Raw genomic sequence first — 18,784 nt, forward strand, 5'->3', positions numbered from 1 at the left:
TTGGACAACAAGATTTTTGCCCAAGATTTTAATGCACATCTTTGAATTGTACTTAGATAATAATCTTCATCAACGTTGAACTAACAAAATATGTGTATATAATCAACCGTGAATGTTTTTTTTTTTTTTTGAGTTGATCCGAGACAGTCTTATGCATCTATGTTCGTGAGACGAGACACTTTTAGCGTTAACTCAAAATTGTTTATTGTTCAATAATTTATACGAAATCTTTATGGTGTGTTATAAAAAGAGAAAAAAGGTGATAATTTTTCATTGTATTGAAATGAATAAATATATGATGAGACTCAATCCATATCTTGAGTAAAAATAATATTTTTGACGTATAAATAATAATTTTTCATCAGTCGAACTTATATAGTAAAATTGACCGTTCAGACGATCTCATACAAACTTTTATATATTCAAAATATCTTTTTTTAATAGTAAAAAATATCGTTTTCGAATTGGTAGAAATTTTCTGATGGAGAAGTACAATTTTGTGGGCTATTTAATGAATTAACATCATTAAATATTAATATTTGCTACCTACAAAATTCAAATACAATGGATAATAAATTCCACATATATAGAGTAGATAACATATATCAATCCTTGAATATAGAAACCTTTAATTAATTAATATCTATGATTCATTATAGCGACATAATATTTCTTATATTTCACATATAATAATCACATATACAAGATCCAAATATATTTAATAATAAAAATTTTAAAAAATTGTTTTTTTCCTTGAACAGACACAACAAAAAATTATGATTATTATTTTATATTGTCACTTATTAATTTGAGTAGGTCTGTTGTGAGACGGTCTCACGAATCTTTATTTGTGAGACGAGTCAATCTTACCAATATTCACAATAAAAAATAATAATCTCAGCATAAAAAATAATATTTTTTCATGAATGACCCAAATAAGAGATCCGTCTCACAAAATACAACCCGTAAAATCGTTTCACCCAAGATTTTGCCAATTAATTTAGTGGGAAAAAAGTTAGCCAAGAGGTAATTAATTAATATTAAATAAGACTAAAATAATGCATTTCCCAATGAGAAAAGTTAAATTAATATCTGCAATGGATTCTCTTTTAATAATAGGATATCCACTCCTCCCTCAGCTGGTAACACGTGTATTCCCCAAAAAACCCCCCGGTCAGAGACAGATATTCCTAAGAAAGCCCCTCGTTGAAGACTATAGCACGGTATTGAAAAGGGTGTTTTCGTCTTTTCACCAAGCTTCAAGACTCTTTCATCTAAAGCAACGTTAAAAGATGGTAAACACACACTCAATGCACATGGAAAAACAAAGCAATGATTAAAAAGTATTTTAAATTTTATGTACAATTTATATATTATCAAATGAGACATATGTCATATACGAAAATCCATCATACATTGATTAATAAATTTTCCAAGTTACATATTATCGAAATAAATCAAACGAAAAACGAACCGAATCGAGTGGGTATATTTTTTAAAATTACGATACTAGTTGACATTTACATCAATGGATATCTCTAAATATTTTTGACAGCCCGAAGCATTTAAAGACTGACCAGTCAAAGGAACTGGCTTTGTTTTTTAAAAATATTTGGGACACTCTACGGAGGCTTGGCAGCTGTGTCACTCACCATTCGACATCGTCATTTAAATTAGAGTGATATTTGGTGTTCATATCAACCCCACCCCAAGCAACACAAAAGAGAGAAAAGAAAGAAATTAAGGCATGCATGTTGTCTTTTTGTGGATACACACATGTTATTAGCTTTCTACTGTTCGTGGGTTGAGCTCGTTTTTCTCTCTTTTTTATTAACCACATTACATTGGTTCTTCTTCATTCTTTGAGAAATTGTTAGTAATTATTTTTATCTATCTTTTTGGTGGTTCAAATTTATTAAGATTTTCTTGTTCTGGTAAATCTGATTGTGAGATGGGAGTTCTTGAGAGTTAGGGAAAAGTGATTGCTTTTGCTGGCTGTTTTTGGGGGTTTGCTTTGGCTTCACTCCTCTGAGATCTGAAGTGGAGTATGACTGTTTTATCTGGAAATTGTGTTTTACTTGGCTTAGAATGCATAAAAATGTTGTCTTTAATGATGTTTGCGATTGATAATTATCATGCAGTCAGCATGTTTGCAGAGTATTAGGTTGCTTCTCTGTTGGAAAGTTTCAATTTTTATGGCACACAAATTGGGATTTTTGTTGGTTCTATCAAAATCATAATTACTTAGCGCATGAATTTGTGGGGATTGTGCATTTTCAAGAAAAAGACATGTAAATGAAATTGGAATTTAGAATGCTGGTTTCGAGTGTATTAGATAAATGGATATCATTTATCTTTTGAACTGAAGTTATGTTTGTGAATTTCAATAAATTGTATTTGCCAGTTTGTATCCTTAGCTGGTCATTCCTCCAACCGTGGATCACAATTAATTACTTGTGTAATTTATTTACAAACTTAACTTTAAGGGAAGTCATCATGCTCCGTGATACAAATCTTTCATCCTTTGTTTCGATATTCTTGGAAATACGTGGTGCTTTTGAGTTATGTGATTTACAAATATATTTGGTTTCTCGTTAATTTGTGCCCCTTCTTTTTCATTTGAATGCGTTTAGAATCGTCTTATGGATATAGACATGCTTCCATTGTTGTTCAATTGAGCGTAGGAGGTATTGACACTTTACTGATTACATTTTCTTTTCCTGGTATTAGATGCGTAGATGAAACGAGAGTATATATCAATGGATTTGGATTTTGACAAGTACTGCGTTGTAGATGGAAGTCCGACAACTGTACTCAAAGCTCCTAGGTGTGGTTTGAGAGTTTCAAATAGAAAGTCAAGTGGAAAGCCCAAATGTAATGATCATAAACCGATCCTCAAGGAAGACTTCCCTGAGATTATATTAAATCACTACCATAGTGCATCGTGTAGAGACGGAACATCAAGGAGACTCAAACACGAATATCATGAATTGTCGAAGAGGGGTTCGGTATATCAAAGTTCAAAAGATGTGAGGCTGCTGAAGAAAACCGATGAAATTGAGGCAAGGCAAAAAATTGAGTTTTCCCGAGGAAGAGCATCTACTATCTCATTTGGGATTATCAATACATTATGTAGTTCGGATGACGAGGATAACTCGTTATTGGAGCAGAATAGAGATTCATTAGTGTCTCTCTCGGAACAAAGTACCTCTTCAGTTAGCATATCCCAAACAGAGTTCAACTCTCGGGATTTCTTAACTTGTTCTTTTCCCCCTTTGCCACCTCAATTAAGGGGTGATGGTTCAAACACCAATAGTCCGAGGGCAAGGTTTACTACTGTGAAAAAGATGTTTGATCCATTTGTTAAATCCAAGGTGCATAAGAGTCCCTCAAGTTCTTCAAATGATACAAAAAGTGAAACAAGAAACGGAATGACTGACAAGAGTCATGAACCTACAATTTGTGGGACCGACGAGCCAAATCACAAAGAATTCAGCTGTAAATTTGAAACGAAGGAGAACCACATTTCAATTCCACAGTTATCTCCAGCTCACCTACATGGTCTTCTCAAGTTGGAAAATAAACACGGGGTGCCGTTTTTTAAGTTTTCGGTGAAGTCTCCCCAAGAAGTTCACGTGGCAAAGATGAGTAAAGTGGAAAATTCTTCGAGTTGGGTCTATACATTCCATTCAATTCATGGTAAAAGAAAGAGTAATGCTAGTGGATGGGGCCTAAAAGAAAGCAATAGAGGATCCTCCATATCAGGACTGATGCGTGTTTCATGTTATCTACATACAGAAATGAAAGGCACGGGTGCATTCAATGAGTCAATGGTGACAGATTTTGTTTTGTCTGATGTTTCCGGATCAAGAAAAAGTATTTCCGCTCAAGATAATTCTAGCCATTCCCGTGATGATAGAGCGCAAAGGGTTTCTGATGAACCCTGTGACAGTGGTCGAACACGGGCAAATTTAGGTCCAGAACTTGAAATTGCAGCAATAGTTATGCAAATGCCATTAGAGAAGAGAGAGAGTCTGAAATTCAGGAGCGGAGAAAGAATTATCACAAAAACACTTCCGAACTTGCTGGACGTATGCCATCTTGAGCAGACAAAGGAGTTGAATTCCAACACTTTGACTGGTCAGAAGATGCACGTTGTTATTCCATCTGGAAACCACAGTGTGCCATGTACTGAGGGTCGTGGCCCTTTGTCGTTACTAGATAGATGGAGATTAGGTGGAGGATGTGATTGTGGTGGCTGGGACATGGCATGTCCTATTGACATTTTTGGCAATGAAAATATTCAGATCGGTGAAGGCATTATGGACAATCAACATCCAGTGGAACTTTTTGTTCAGGTAATTTTCCCATCTAATGCAAGACTATATGTTTACTACATATATAACCAAGGATGTCCATAGCTGTATTACCAGATTCTTGAATATCATGCAACCTAATACCAGAAAATCTTACTCCCTAAGAATGGAAATATGCCCTGGAATTCTTAGGTGATTTGTGCATACTAGAATTTTGTTCTTCTATTATATCCACTAGTTTAATTCATTTATTTCTGCATTGGTAAGATAACAAGGAGACTGTTATTCCTCATTTGACTCCTGATGTTGTGCTTGTAAACCCTGTCTTGATTTCCATGACATTCATGTGTTCTCATAACCATATAATCAGTAGCTTTACCAATGACCCATTAAAGGGTTTTCGAATTCTGCTAATTTATGTGGTTTCCAGACTAAGCCTTTTAGATCGATTCTAGACAATGACTTGAAATGAATGGGTGACTTATATCTCTATCTTGTTGAAGATGTATATAGCCTATGCAACTGACTTTGTGCTACATATTTCATTTTCTCTCTCTGACAAATACTAGGACTTCTGAACTACATACAGGGAAGGAAAGATAAGTTACCTGCATTTATGATGAGTGTAATCGAGGATGGAAAGTATGCCATTGATTTCCATGCACAACTATCTTCGTTACAAGCATTCTCCATTTGTGCTGCAATTTTACATATGTCAAGTGCCCCCACTCTGGTCGGACGTGAGAGTACCAAAGAAATATTGCGACGTGACTCACTGAGGGTGTTCGCGGAGGAAGAATTCAAGAATTTGATAGATGGAGCGGAAGAGAAACTTATAGCTAGCAAGAAGATGGGCGAACCCGTACCATCTCTTGTACTCAATCCACCTTTCTCTCCAATTGGCCGAGTGTAGACAGGCATGTGGAGCGACCTGAAAAAAGAGGTAAGATCAAGATTCAAGAACACACGGTGCTGAGAGATGAACACTTGTACATTCGTTCTCAATTTACATTCTCTCCAATTACTCGAGTATTCACCATTGGATGACCTGGAAAATGGTTGCATTTTTACTATAGAAGACAACATTTTGCATCTTTCGTTCTCAATCCACCATGTTCTCTTATTGCTCTTGTGTGCGTGTATGCACACGGGACGGGACATCCTGCAAAATAGTCAACATCAAGAATGGTCCATGTTTGTTATGAAACATGATACGTCACGTGTATTTTGAGATGTATCTCGAGGCTACCAGGTATTCTTGATTGAGGCCGATATCGTGTTGAGGTCTACATCGAAGGTCGAAAACAGTTTCGATGTGAGACATTTTTTATGTATGATTTTCAAAGGAGAAGCTATACTGTTTATATTTCTTAGTCCGTAGGATTATCAACAGGTTCATTATCATCAGTTGAGTCTCAGTGTCTTTTAGGCATATATTCTTTTTGTACTTCATAGTTTGTTCAAGTGAGAAAAATGTATCCTGAAACATGCGAGATGAAGCTCCACTTGGATCTTCTTGCACAACGTTGTTTCTGATTTATACCTGTCTGTACAACGGACAAAAATAAGTCCTATATTGTAAGTACCCATGCAGTTTCGGCCCTGGTCAAGTAATGATTTATTGCAAACTTGTGGATGCCATTGCAGCTAAGATCAATTCATGGCCTAGGCACTCCCTCTCATATGCAGGTAAGATTGAGTTAATCAGATCGGTGGTCCAAGGTATTGAATGCTATTGGTTATCTATCTTGCCAATCCCCAATTGTGTAATTTCGTCCATTTATTCTCTATGCCGAAAATTTGTTTGGCATTCCAAACATCCTCCTATTGCGTGGGAAAATCTGTGTAAGCCACTGGAGGATGGGGGACTTGGACTAAAGAATTTGATGGCTTGGAACAAAGCTTTAATTGCTAAAACACTTTGGAAGATACAATTGAGAAAGGAGAGCTTGTGGATCAAATGGGTTAATCATATTTATAGCCACTTTGGAGACGTTTGGCATTGGGGATGGCACAAGGATGAATCACCTTTAATTAAGCAAATCATTTCATTACGGGATGAGCTCCTTCGTAGATCAGGTTCGGTGGCTGCTGCTTCTACTTTGCTGAATTCTTGGTTTGCTCGTAATCACGGGTTTCGTAGTGCATATGACTTCTTCAATAAATCGACTGGTAAATGGCCTTGGAAACCACTGATCAGCCGATCGTTCATCCTACCCAAACACAGATTTACGTTTTGGCTTCTGGCTCATGCAAAGCTCCTGACAAGAGATCGGCTTCCATTTGTAGTTGACAAATCGTGTGTATTATGTAAAAGCGAGCCTGAATCAGTACAGCACTTGTTCTTCAAATGCTCTTACTCCTCGGCAATTTGGAAGGATATTCGAGCGTGGCTAGGCATGTCTAAAAGAATGGAATCTCCAACGGCAATTCTAAGAGCCTTCAGAACAACTTATGGTGGAAAATCGGTTCTAGCTAGGATGCGATTATCGGCTCTCGCAGCAGCTATTTACACCGTTTGGAATGCTCGGAATAGGACCATGTTCGATGAAAAAGATCATAGGATTGAAGACTGTGCGTAAAATTAAGATTATTGTTTTTCGCTGTATTCCTAGCTCTACTGACATGTTTGATACTATGGATAGATTTGTGATTCGGGTGGTTAGGGATTAATTCTACCCGGGTATGCCCGGTGTACTTGTACTTTAACTTTTTACCATATTTTAATGAAGTCATTTTCATTAAAAAAAAAAAGTAATGATTTATTATTATATAATTTGATAGACGGCAATGAACTTTTAAAATTGGAAATTGATGATTTAAATAATAATATTATGAAAAAATTTGATTAATAAGTATCAATTTATATTTAGTGGCACTATAATATCGATTCTAATTGAAATTGAGGATACATGAATTTCCGATTTCCATCTAAGAATGTAATTTGAAAACTACGGCGTAACATGTTCGACGATGTGGGCAATTTTGACGTATTTTATGTACTTTTTGTGACCGATTGATATATATCTGGATAATAGTAAAATAATGCAAATTCATACTTTTCGTAAAATTTTACTAAATTTTTTTGGGGAAAAAATTAAATTAATTAAAATTTGAATTCACGTGGCAAATTTAAAAACAACGGATTTTAGGACACTTTTGAAAAAGGGGAAAAATACAAAATGCATCATTAATTTAATGACAATCAGTCTTAAAAGAGGAAATAAAATAAACCCTGACCGTCAAACCCAAGACTAATCAAGTACAGAAATTATGAAATTCACAAAAAAAAAAAAAAAGAGTTTTGGGTCTCTAAACTATATCTACATTAGTAGACCATGACCCCCATTTTTTCATGTAATCCGCTTCGAACTACATTAGGTACTCTACGAATGAAGGCTTGTAAATAGCCTCTTTGATACAACTTTCTCATGCCTTGAGAAACATCATTTGATGACATTAACATTGTAGTACATACCAATACAACGATGTTGAAAGTTTTGATCGTTGTCGTGCTAGGAACTTGTGAATTACACCCATCGTTTGGAAGATTTTTGTGCGTATAAATTGCCAGTTGTTGCTCTTTTAGAACCTGAGGAGCACAGAAAGAAAGAAGTTTTTGATTTTAAATTGCTCTACAATGTCAATGCCAGTGTAATGCCATTTAAACTGAAATTTTCGTCCTTGAATTATTGGAAATGCTACCAATCATTTATCACTCCAAGTGTAAAGATTCAGGATGATCCAGGTTGAATTATAGACTGAGATTGTTATTTTCGATTCAATATAGAACATCCCTACACGCATCGAGTCACCTTTGACAAAACTACTCTACATGACTACTTAAAACATAACAAGAAAAAGGGGACATACTTGAAGGTTTGGATGAGCTTTTGCTTGCAGACGTCTGAGAAGATCCAGCTTGCGTTTGTTTTTGAGGTGGTCTTGGAAGTTTGGCAGGAACCTTAGGCCTGCAAGAAACATAATGGAACCCAAGTTCAACTATATGCTGGAAATACGAAATAAATGTAGGCAAATATATGAGTTACGCAAAGCAGGCTTTAATTTGAAGTTCACTACGAGCAACATATGATTAAAATTGCAGATTATTGGTGCCGAGAAACTACTTTGCGTCAATCATTAACTTTTCGGCAGCATTAGAGAGTACCAAGAATATAAGAAATGCTTACTTTTCAGTTGTTTCTGCAGTTGATTTGACAGTTTCTGGGAAAAGGGTATACTCTACCACACTACCTATAGAACCATCTGTTTCTGTAGCCATAGAAAGAACACTGTCAGATACATCACTAAGTCTTTCTTCAGAATTTGCATCTCCAAATCCCATGAGTTCTATGTCCTCATCAAGATTCTTGACTCCATCTGCTAACTCAAGCTTCAAACCAATGTCTTCATGGAAATTTTCACCAGCACCTACAACAGCTAGTCTTGATTGTCGAAAGAAGTCTTTGTGTTGTCTGAAATCGTCCATTGACTGCTGAGAACCAGCTTCAGAATGCTTATCACTGTACTCAGAACTGTTATCCAAATCAGAAGCACCTTTCTCACTAGAGCTTTTCCCACCCGAAAGCCTTTTGCTGGGCCGTGATGCCCCTAAAGAATGTCTTCTTGGAGAGGTAGATCCATACCTCGGAGAACTTATACCGCGTCTTTCACCATTTCCAGAATTTTTTAACAACCGTAAACGTCCTATTTCCTCGTCCTTTTTTGCAACATCATCCTTTAGAGAAGCAATCTACAAGACAAATACAAATTAATTGACTTTTTAGCTCTCTGTTTAATTTGATACGTAAAAATGCATATGTTCAGCTCATCGAAGAAACACATAAATAATTACAAGAGGTCCTGTATCAACAAAGGAGAGTAAGCAAAAAAAGTGAAAAGCAAAATGAAACAAAGCCACTTAAAAGAGTAATGCTCACATCATAAAAAGGTACGAAAATATGCCAAAACCGAAGAATGGGAAAAATAATGAGCTAATCATGGTTTAACGATTTCACTCGGCATGGCCACTAACAATACTTAGATATTAAAAGAATGATGCGTAAAAAACTATCAAGTGAAAAGCATGGAATCCAAGCATCATGCAACAATTAGAATCTATACAAAAAGCTTAGGTATTAAAAGAATGATGCATAAAAAACTATCAAGTGAAAAGCATGGAATCAAAACATCATGCAACAACTAGAATCTATACAAAAAGCAAGAAAATAGAGAACGGAAGAAAAGGGAAAAGAACTGAGCAAGAACATCAACTCAAACATACAACAACAAATAAGCAATCTGACAGTCACAGACTCACAGAGGTGAAAATCACATCACAATTTGACCATGCCTGTTCACCGAACAACTGATCTTTGAATGAACCTAATAATTTAATTTAAGATTGAAAAGCTGGTTATTTATAACACAAGACTAAACCTGTTCCATAAGTTCTCTAATACCCCTACCCTCCTTGTTACTGCGTGCCACACCCAACTCAACACCAGAAACCCTCTCAGCAAACTTCAAGGTACTTATAGTTTCAGAGTACGATTCTACATCAGGATTGAGTTGCACAAACATGAGCGTCTTTGCTTGCCCACCTGCAAAAAAGAGCAACAATTTGAAGCAAGGTTACACAAAAGGAGAGAGTAACAAAATGAAAGAGCTATCGATAACATGAAAGATAACACAAAAAACAAAAAGCAAGAAGTTTTAGGCATTAAAAGGACATCTTATTAATGAAATAACTGGAAAATGATCTAAATACCTAGAGAGCTTTGAAGAACTTGAGTTAGTTTACTATTTCTATAGGGAACATGAGGGCTTTTTTGTGATAGAGCGAAGATTACGTCTCCCAGAGCCGATAAAGACTTATTGATGTGTTGTGCTTCTCTCAGTCTCTCACCAGTAGCTTCAGAACGGTCCACTCTCTCACTGCCAGCGAGATCAACTAAGTGCAAACAACCACGCAAAACAGCATTTGTTTCCAAATCCGTTCCCCGGACATGAACAGTGAGGATACTGTTTAATTACAGATTCAATCAAAACTAGAAAATCCAAAACAATGTAGAGTTGGAAAGTGACAAAAAAATAATGTCAACCTGTGGGAACGACTGCTTCTTATATTTAATGCTGTGGCACCTACAGCCCTATTCATCAATCCAATATTCATCAAATCTAACACATTAGAAGTTGATTTAACATGGTGCATGCTAGCATCAGGCACAGCCAACCCATTCGGTTGGGTGGTATTCCAAATCCCAAGCGTGTGCAAGTCAAAGAAAACCATGAAATAAGAAAGTACCACAAATGAAAACAAAAAACATAAGTATTAACAACAGCAGCTAAAATGATGGAACATTTATTGGTTCGTTAAACATGAAATCAGCTAAAAAATATGTATAAGGATATCTCTTTTGAGAAACATCGCTGCTGAGTAAGTCACGCACTTGTTCATTGTATATTTCAACCATTTGGACACCAACTTCATATGCAACAGATCCGTGTCTACTCCTTGAGACATTGAAGAGATCATTCAGAGCTCTATAGTTGACTCCCCAATCCACAATTGATGTCACATTAGGGCCAGTCTGGATACATTTTTAAATCGCACGATGTCAATGAACCTAAATAGCTAACCAATATTTTTCCTTGATAACAAACTATGGACTTACCATAGTATAAGTTTTTCCGGAACCAGTTTGACCATAGGCAAAGATGCAAACATTATACCCATCAAGAACTGACCTAATTAAAGGTTGGGTGTCTAGAAATACCTCCTCTGTAGATGGATACAAAGATGATTATCCACACAAAAAAAGTAGAGATGAACGAAATAGTATTGACCAGTGATTTAACATTATAAGCAATCATTACAAATTTAGTACAATCAGAACCTTGAGTAATGGTGGGACCAAACACCTTGTTAAATTTGAAAAGCCGGTGGTTGTCTTTTCCTTGCTTTCCCGGATTTATAACAACCAACTCTCCGTTCTCACCAATATATTGAATGGTTGTTTGTTTATCACTTTGTCCAGGAAGGAATGGCCTTATACGGGCATAAACTCGTATATTTCCTATGAAAATAGAGCAAAATGAATGAGCAATTAATTCGAGTCCTATGCTTTTTGACAAGCTAAAATAAGTACCTTTCAAATCTTGAACCTCATTATATAATTTCCTATTTTCCTCTAGTACACTGTGGTAATTCTGAGCAGCATATATCAAGCCTTCAAGATTTACACCTAAAAAACACAATAAAATGTCAACTTGATTTATAAGAAAACAAGTAACAAGATAATAGCCATATTAGAAGTTCAAAAGAAGGAAAACTTTAGGCACTTCTCACCAAAGTTATGAATCTCTTTTGCATAGACCTTGTTGATCTTCAAAACCTCTTGCTTGATGGACTTAGAAGTCAACTGCAGTTCCTGGTTATATCATGAGGTAAAACAACAATGATGAGAACGTGCACATAGCATAAAGTATTAAGGTTGTTAACATTGAGTTTTCACTTATCATTTATGCTATTGAGGATTAAGGAATACGAAGTGTTTTAGATTATTTACTTTAAAATTTAATCTGATATTGTGATGATTGGTAGTGGGTAGTGATTCGTTGAAAAAAGTAAACGAGAAAAGAATAAATGAGTCATTCTAGTGTTCAAAAATAATAATTTCATGTGTGAAATGGAGATGTGGTTGGAAAAACAAAAAAGTTTCAGAGAAAAAAAGATGGCTGAACATAATTTTTTAAAAGAACAAAAAAGAGAAACAAATGCATCAAACTGGACCTTAATTTGCCACAAACCTGCAGGGACACAAATTGGGAATCTATGAAGTGCCTGTATTCATGTTCTTTTCTTTTCCATCGCAAGAATTTTGATTCAGAAAAATCTGAAAGTTCTTTCACTTTCTTCCTTGAATCAGTTAGCAAATCATCAAGTTCCAAAATTTTATTTTCAAGCTTATCTTTATTCTCATCTGCTTTGGCTTCCAATTGCAGGCAATTTTCTTCATAGGTCTTTTTGACTAATTCCAACTCTTCCTTTAAGGCCAATATTTGACTCTCGCAGATGTCCTTTTCTTTCCTCAATCTGATTAAGTCCTGTTTTTCAAGCTTCTTCTCCTCCTCAATTTTGGTCTTCTCGATCTGCCACATGTAATTTGTCAATAAAACTAGAATTTTCTAGATAAAATATGTATAGCAGTATAGGCAAAACATAGTAATCACCAATTATTCAAATTAGGGGAAAAATAGAAGCCATCTTGGTGTTGTGATAGATTAGTTATCTACATATAAAGAAATTTACTCTCAATACTATGTTCAATATTTAAGTTTGAGGAAAACAAATACGACCCTCTGTGCTGGGAAAGATTACAAAATATTCAACTATGAAAATAAATACAGATCCTAAGATAATATACAGATCATAATTCCAAACATAAAGCCAAATAATCAACAGTAATTAGCTCTATACAGCTGTGCAATGAAACTTAATCTTATAATTTGGACTTTTTTTTTCAACACTCCCCTTAAGCTAGTTTGTAAATTTATGTTGATCTCAACTTGTTTAGAATGAGAGAGTCCCTATTGAAGATGTTAGCAAATTGGTCACCAGTGGGAACAGAGTACACATTAGTCCACTATTAAGTTTCTCCTTTGTGAAAATGTCTTGCCACCTCAGCGTGTTTTGTTCGACCATGTTGCATTAGTGATTGTTTTAAGCCACATATTGCTCTCTTCAGTCGACATACTTAAAGTTTGCTACCAAAGAAATCAAAATTCGAATGGTATTCATTTTTGCAACCAGGAAAAATGTATCTTCGAATCTATAGCAAAGGTTCGAGAGTGTCCCATCACCACTAGCTTAACTTTATATCTTTCCAAGCTTCCATCTTCCTTATACTTTAAGGCAAACAAAAGAATTAACTATGGATCTAAATATAAATACTAAAATTAAATACAAATCATATTTCTACAATAAAACCGAATACTTAGCAGTAATTAGATCTATAAATCTGTTTATTGAACCCCAATCCTATCATTTGAATTTCACAACAATTTAAGCTGTTGTGCTGATAATTAAAAAAAACATAGATACAGGGAAAGTAAAAAAAATTGAAATGGAAACATGGGATATTGCGATTCTTCAATCAAGATATGCACCTTCATTTCCTGAAGCTGGTTCATAACAATCTGCAGAATTTAAAATTTTGTGAGATAAAATAAAAAGTAGGAAAAGAACGCATCATCCATTATCAACAATTGAACCTCGATTTTAATACCTCATTTTCTTCTGTAGTTCCAGTTGCAAGGGTTTCTAATGCTCTGATTTTCAATTGATACCTGTCTTCACGGGACTTGTACAGACTGCCTTGCTGCAGTGACAAGACAATGCACAATTACAAAGCCACTCGAAGAAATAAAAATGTTTTTCAATTGCAGATAATGTATTACCTTCTTCATATTTTCTGTTTGTTTTAAAACCCGACGCTCAATTTCTTGTACAACTAATTTTAACATGGACGCGACGCGCTATTTAAAACACACCACAAAATACCATCAAAAAGCAGAAAAATTAGTCAGCTCAGAAGAAAATAAATTTTGAATTGAATAAGCGACTACATGATATTTTCCATGAGCTCTTTACCCACCATACCTGAGGGATATCTTCATTCTTTCTCTCAATGCTTTCGTCCAAAATACTATTTACAACAATGAAAAGTGAGTGCATAGAGGCGCTCTGCATATTCAGATTGGCTAGAAGTTTCATAATCATAAGATGTAGAAGTATTATAGATTAAAGTGAATCTGTCTCTATTTTTAAAAAATATAAAAAAAAATTTGCAGGGGAGGGTTCATTTCACCTCTAAACTACCCAATTTCATCAGCTCTGAAATCTTAGAGTCTGGGACCTCCCAAGATTGCCCACGCTTCAGTTGGATGTCATCAGCAAAACTATTCCCTACAAGATGAAGTGATACACACAAACATTAGCTTCAAACAGGCAGAAAATTGTCACCGATGAATAACACATTTGGATTGAGAAAACCTGGTTTACTAAAATGACCCAAATAATAACAAGATGGGAACCATTTTTGAGTGAACATACAATGAAACACGTAGGCCATAGCCGCATATATTTCTCCTCGTGTTATATTCCTTCCACAGTCTCCCCAAGGTCAAGATAGCTACTATTTGTTTTAAGAAAGGATGATGAAATAATAATGAAACATGTCCCACTAAAAAAATTTGGAGAACAACAACCAAACATCTACTTCTGCATTTAGTCAGATGTGTTTGCTCGTAGACTCGTTGATTTTGAAGAAGACAAAATGTAGACATCGACACTAACATTGGTGTACTTGAAGATTAACACTTCTCTGACATCAACTACTTTGATTTCTAAAGGAGATCACAAAACGCTGACTTTATCGATCGTCAACAAAAATTAAGTACCATTCAACATAATACTCGAAAGGAAAAATCTAGCAAAAGGTCCTCTACCTTCAGCCCTGCCATTAAAAGCTTCAATTCTTTCAAAAACATTGCCATTGCGGATTTCACGAAAACCACCCAGCTCTCCATTTCCACTCTCATGTCTTTGTGTCTGCTGATCCATGACAAACTCAATAAATGGTTGTCAGGATCAACAATGAGCACCTGAAACTGGGAAATATAAAAGGTAGTCGTGAACAATTACCCAAATGCACAAAATGAGAAGGTAATTCCTGAAAATATTTGGAAAAATGAACTAAGCAGAAGTCTAACAATAGATAAATTTTCTGACTGTGCATTTGTGTTATGTTTGACTTGGAACAGTATTTGATGAGAATAAGGCAGGGATCGATGGCTTCAGAGCTTTTGAGTCTCTGAAACAAAAGCACCCGAGATCATCCAGAACTCATGTGATACTCTTATTAATATAACGAGGTACCGACTAAATACAAAAAGTGAAAAAACTATTGAAGTCTGAAGAAAAACTGGATAGATAATAATGGTTCCAAAAAGGAAATGACGATAAATTGAAGAGAGCGTGCTTGATATTAACGGAGAATCATGCTTAAAGTTAAACCTCCATTGTATCATCTATCGCCCAGTAGAACGAATAAAACTCAGCTGTCGGGATATTGATGCATAAGTGCCGGATTATTAGGACAGGAGTAAAACTCAATATCAACAATAATAAAGAAACTACAGGCCAATGTTCAATGAAATGCGACAACTTTCAATGTATGAGTGGAAGAAATTTTTATAGCAAAACATCACTATAGTTGAGGATGCCAACCAATTGGTTCTCCGTAGTAATTTTGAAGGAAAAACCATAAAACTCACACACTTGACATAATCAGAACGATGGTTCATTTCCCTAATAGCCTCGCAAATCAAAAGGTTCAATCCCAAGGTGAAAAATCTTTCCACGTACTTGGAAGTAAAATTCTCAACTAGCTCGCGCAAGTTGGCGGAACATCCCAAAACAAAAAAGAGAAGCATTTAATCTGTTAATTCAGAAGCCACATTCTCATAATCTACATAACTAATACCTTTCTTCATTAGACGTCAAATCACCCACGTATAACTAGAACTGTAAGAAAAACTAGAATGCAAGTTAGAGCCGCAATAATTTTCTACGTTTGAATTAATAATAATAACAAAAAAGAAAAAGCTTAATTTCTTTAAAAAAAATCATTTTGAAACTACCCAAATACCCACATTATCTTAAAGCTCAACAATTTCATCCAAACACTAATCCATCTCGAAAAACACAATATAAAATTTGGCGACAACCTCCGAAATAAGCAAATAGGTGGATGCAGCCAGCTGCCATTCATTCATGAACACATTAATTACCAACATTACCTCTGCTAAATATCAAAAAACATCCATCTTGGAGAATTTAAACCTAAATCTGCAAGGTTTTGCTCATCTTCGCAGATGGGAATACAAAATATATGTAAGTAATATAAAACAATTCCGAATGTTGGGGAATCTCTTGATCTAGAAGTAAAGCGAATCGGGGCTTCAACGGCTGATGATGAATGAGAACAGAAATAAAATTTGATAATATGAAATATAGAAAAGCGATCGTGTGGCCCACTACGGAGTTTTTTTAAGGTATTCCCGCCCAGTACTTTCTTCTTGTGCTGTTTGGGTACTTTTTTAAGGAAATATTTGAAAAAAAAAAGGTGGATTGATTTGGATTGTATAGGGTTTTAGATATTTGAAATTGAATTTCAAATTTTAGAATATTAAATTCATTTGAAATTTATTATGAAGATAAATTTGATTTTTATATTGAGGCTATTCCACAATGAAATTTATTTGAAATCACGATCCAAATGCAACTTTAGTTTATTTAAGACAAAAACTTGTGTGAGACGGTCTCACGGATCGTATTTTGTGAGACGTATCTCTTATTTGGGTCATCTATGAAAAATTATTATTTTTTATGCTAAGATTATTATTTTTTATTGTGAATATTGGTAAGGTTGACCCGGCTCACAAATAAAGATTCGTGAGACCGTCTCATAAGAGACCTCGTCTTTATTTAATATGAAATTAAATTTAAATGATTTTAAATTCACTCTTTGGGTTTTATAATTAAACATTATCTCATGTGTGGTATATATTTTGTCAACAAATGCGAAAATTATAAATTAAAAAAATATCCGAATGAGCCCTTTGTTTTTTCGTGGAATAAAACGAGCCTATTTTGGCCTTTTGGGCCTAGTACAAGTGTTCTTCTCCGAAGCGACGTATCTAGGCGGCCCAGATTCCAATACACGGCCCAGATCTAAACTACAGCTTCTTTAAACCCTACGACTACGAAGCCAGGAGCGAACAGAACAAGGGGCCGACATGGCACAGAGAGAACTGAGAAGCATGGGAATGTTACAGCCAAAAACCCACGCGCAGAATCGACCACCTTGAAAACCTTGTCCGGAGTGCCCTTGGTGGCGGCACCAAGTACGTGGGTATTAATGTAGGATCCCTTTGTTTATCTGCGAAAGGTGGTATCTTTATCTCCTTTGATAGTTTATCACAATTGTCCAAGCATGTTTTTGTTATAAGGGAACTAAGGGATGCAAGAAGAATCATGATTTATGTATTTGAACATTCGTTCTTGCTTTGTGGGTGGTTTTGTTCACCTTTGTCATATGACCCGGGCATGCAAAATAAACAAGTTCTCGTGGAGTTAATTCAGCCTCGAGGTCCAGCTTTGCAGATTGGTTCCGTGTTGTCTCCGTGGATCTCGACCTTTGAATTCACTTATGGGGCCTGATGTCGGCCTTCTGTCCGGTGTCCTTGCTGCCAAGAAGCAGATGAGTTGGCTGAAGGCAGCTGTATTTTAATGCCAATATGTCAATCCGAATGGATGGTCTTATGATGACTTGTACTAGCTGCTGAACCGGACATTTGAGGTATCGGAAACTCATTTTTAAATATATAGTTTTACCTTTGTGTTAGATCCATTGCTTCGATCCATGTAACCACCGAGGGCCATATATCTGTAATTTGTTTGTTTTTAAACTTGCCAGGTCCTGGCTTTTTCTCTAGCTTTTCTAGCTTTGAGGTTCAAGTCTCTTGCCATGATTTTCATTTTGATACTTGGAGAACGATAACATTTAAATGATCCTCATCTTTTTTATCTATGATTTCCATTTTTCTATGCTTATATTTATTTAATAATGGATCTTGTGTGTCTGAGCATAGTTATCGCACATAGTTCTTCTTGGAAATCTTTCTGGTTATGGTTCCAAGATTTTATGTGTGCGCACATAAAAATACTAAACATCCTTTCTGCTTGAGCCTTCTCCGTTTGAAAATCCATGGGGTTGCGCTTCAATGATATTGGATGACAATTCCCTCCCCCAACAAATTATTGGAAACTACAATAGTCATGGGGATTTTGTCACCTTCGAGTGTCACAACTCTTAATCCAAGGACTATAGGGAAGGCAACATGTATCTGTTGACGGGATGGTATGTAAACCTTGGTGGTCAAACAATTTTTAAAATTTGTCTTTTATATAAAAAAAAATTGCAAAACAATCTTTAATAAGCATAAAATACAAGGTAAAAATTGAATATATTATATTATATTTCAAATTCATGGCAAACAAATACTATAATGGGCTAAATTTTTTTATCGTTTTTACCCGGTCCAAGTTCAACTGGGCTTCAGTGCAACTGAGCTTTCTCCTTTTGAATTATATTTACCTAGATTATAAAAATATTGTCTTGAAAAAATAAATTCAAAATTTTTCATACAAAATATGGTATGTAAATATGGTACATTTCATGTGGAAATGTGGTAATAAAAAATATCTACTGAATGAACACAAAAAACAAAATCGACGGCTGGGGATTAAGGCCTATTTCCCGTTGATTTTTCACATGCAAGATATTGGTAATTCGCCTAAACGACAGTGCTAAAGTGGACAAAAAATTGAAGGCTCCGAG

At 35.4% G+C, this 18,784-nt stretch overlaps 3 protein-coding genes and 1 long non-coding RNA gene across 8 annotated transcripts; 3 read left to right on the forward strand and 1 right to left on the reverse strand.

Annotated features, from left to right (window-relative positions):
* The first annotated feature begins 1,550 nt into the window (after nt 1–1,550).
* On the forward strand, nt 1,551–5,229 carry LOC140989964 (uncharacterized). Of its 5 annotated transcripts, none has more exons than XM_073459531.1 (3): nt 1,551–1,967; nt 2,731–4,358; nt 4,906–5,229. In XM_073459531.1, exons 2-3 carry the CDS (start codon nt 2,739–2,741, stop codon nt 5,227–5,229), a joined length of 1,944 nt encoding a protein of 647 aa, XP_073315632.1. In that variant the 5' UTR covers nt 1,551–1,967; nt 2,731–2,738. The 5 variants fall into 5 exon arrangements, with proteins under 5 accessions (XP_073315632.1, XP_073315633.1, XP_073315635.1 ...); XM_073459532.1 differs by having other exon boundaries at nt 1,551–1,872; XM_073459534.1 differs by having other exon boundaries at nt 1,551–1,803.
* A 700-nt stretch (nt 5,230–5,929) lies between these two features.
* On the forward strand, nt 5,930–6,898 carry LOC140990124 (uncharacterized). Its single transcript, XM_073459706.1, has one exon. It carries the CDS (start codon nt 5,930–5,932, stop codon nt 6,896–6,898), a length of 969 nt encoding a protein of 322 aa, XP_073315807.1.
* A 746-nt stretch (nt 6,899–7,644) lies between these two features.
* LOC140989963 (kinesin-like protein KIN-14J) lies at nt 7,645–16,441 on the reverse strand. The gene is made up of 19 exons (XM_073459529.1): nt 16,182–16,441; nt 14,829–14,990; nt 14,189–14,286; nt 13,981–14,064; nt 13,779–13,856; nt 13,607–13,699; nt 13,488–13,517; nt 12,129–12,470; nt 11,668–11,749; nt 11,468–11,563; nt 11,216–11,395; nt 10,994–11,100; nt 10,731–10,909; nt 10,421–10,585; nt 10,087–10,340; nt 9,756–9,919; nt 8,507–9,069; nt 8,190–8,287; nt 7,645–7,908 (listed from the first exon to the last, which is right to left on the reverse strand). The coding sequence occupies exons 2-19, from the start codon at nt 14,941–14,943 to the stop codon at nt 7,847–7,849; spliced, it is 2,790 nt and encodes a 929-aa protein (XP_073315630.1). The 5' UTR covers nt 14,944–14,990; nt 16,182–16,441; the 3' UTR covers nt 7,645–7,846.
* Nucleotides 16,442–17,097: 656 nt separating this feature from the next.
* On the forward strand, nt 17,098–17,788 carry LOC140990425 (uncharacterized). The gene is made up of 2 exons (XR_012177649.1): nt 17,098–17,296; nt 17,394–17,788. It is a non-coding gene; the product is annotated as an uncharacterized lncRNA (long non-coding RNA).
* Nucleotides 17,789–18,784: the final 996 nt, after the last annotated feature.

The sequence above is a fragment of the Primulina huaijiensis genome, chromosome 12, assembly GCF_012295235.1.
Source record: "Primulina huaijiensis isolate GDHJ02 chromosome 12, ASM1229523v2, whole genome shotgun sequence".
Classification (NCBI taxonomy): Eukaryota; Viridiplantae; Streptophyta; class Magnoliopsida; order Lamiales; family Gesneriaceae; genus Primulina; species Primulina huaijiensis.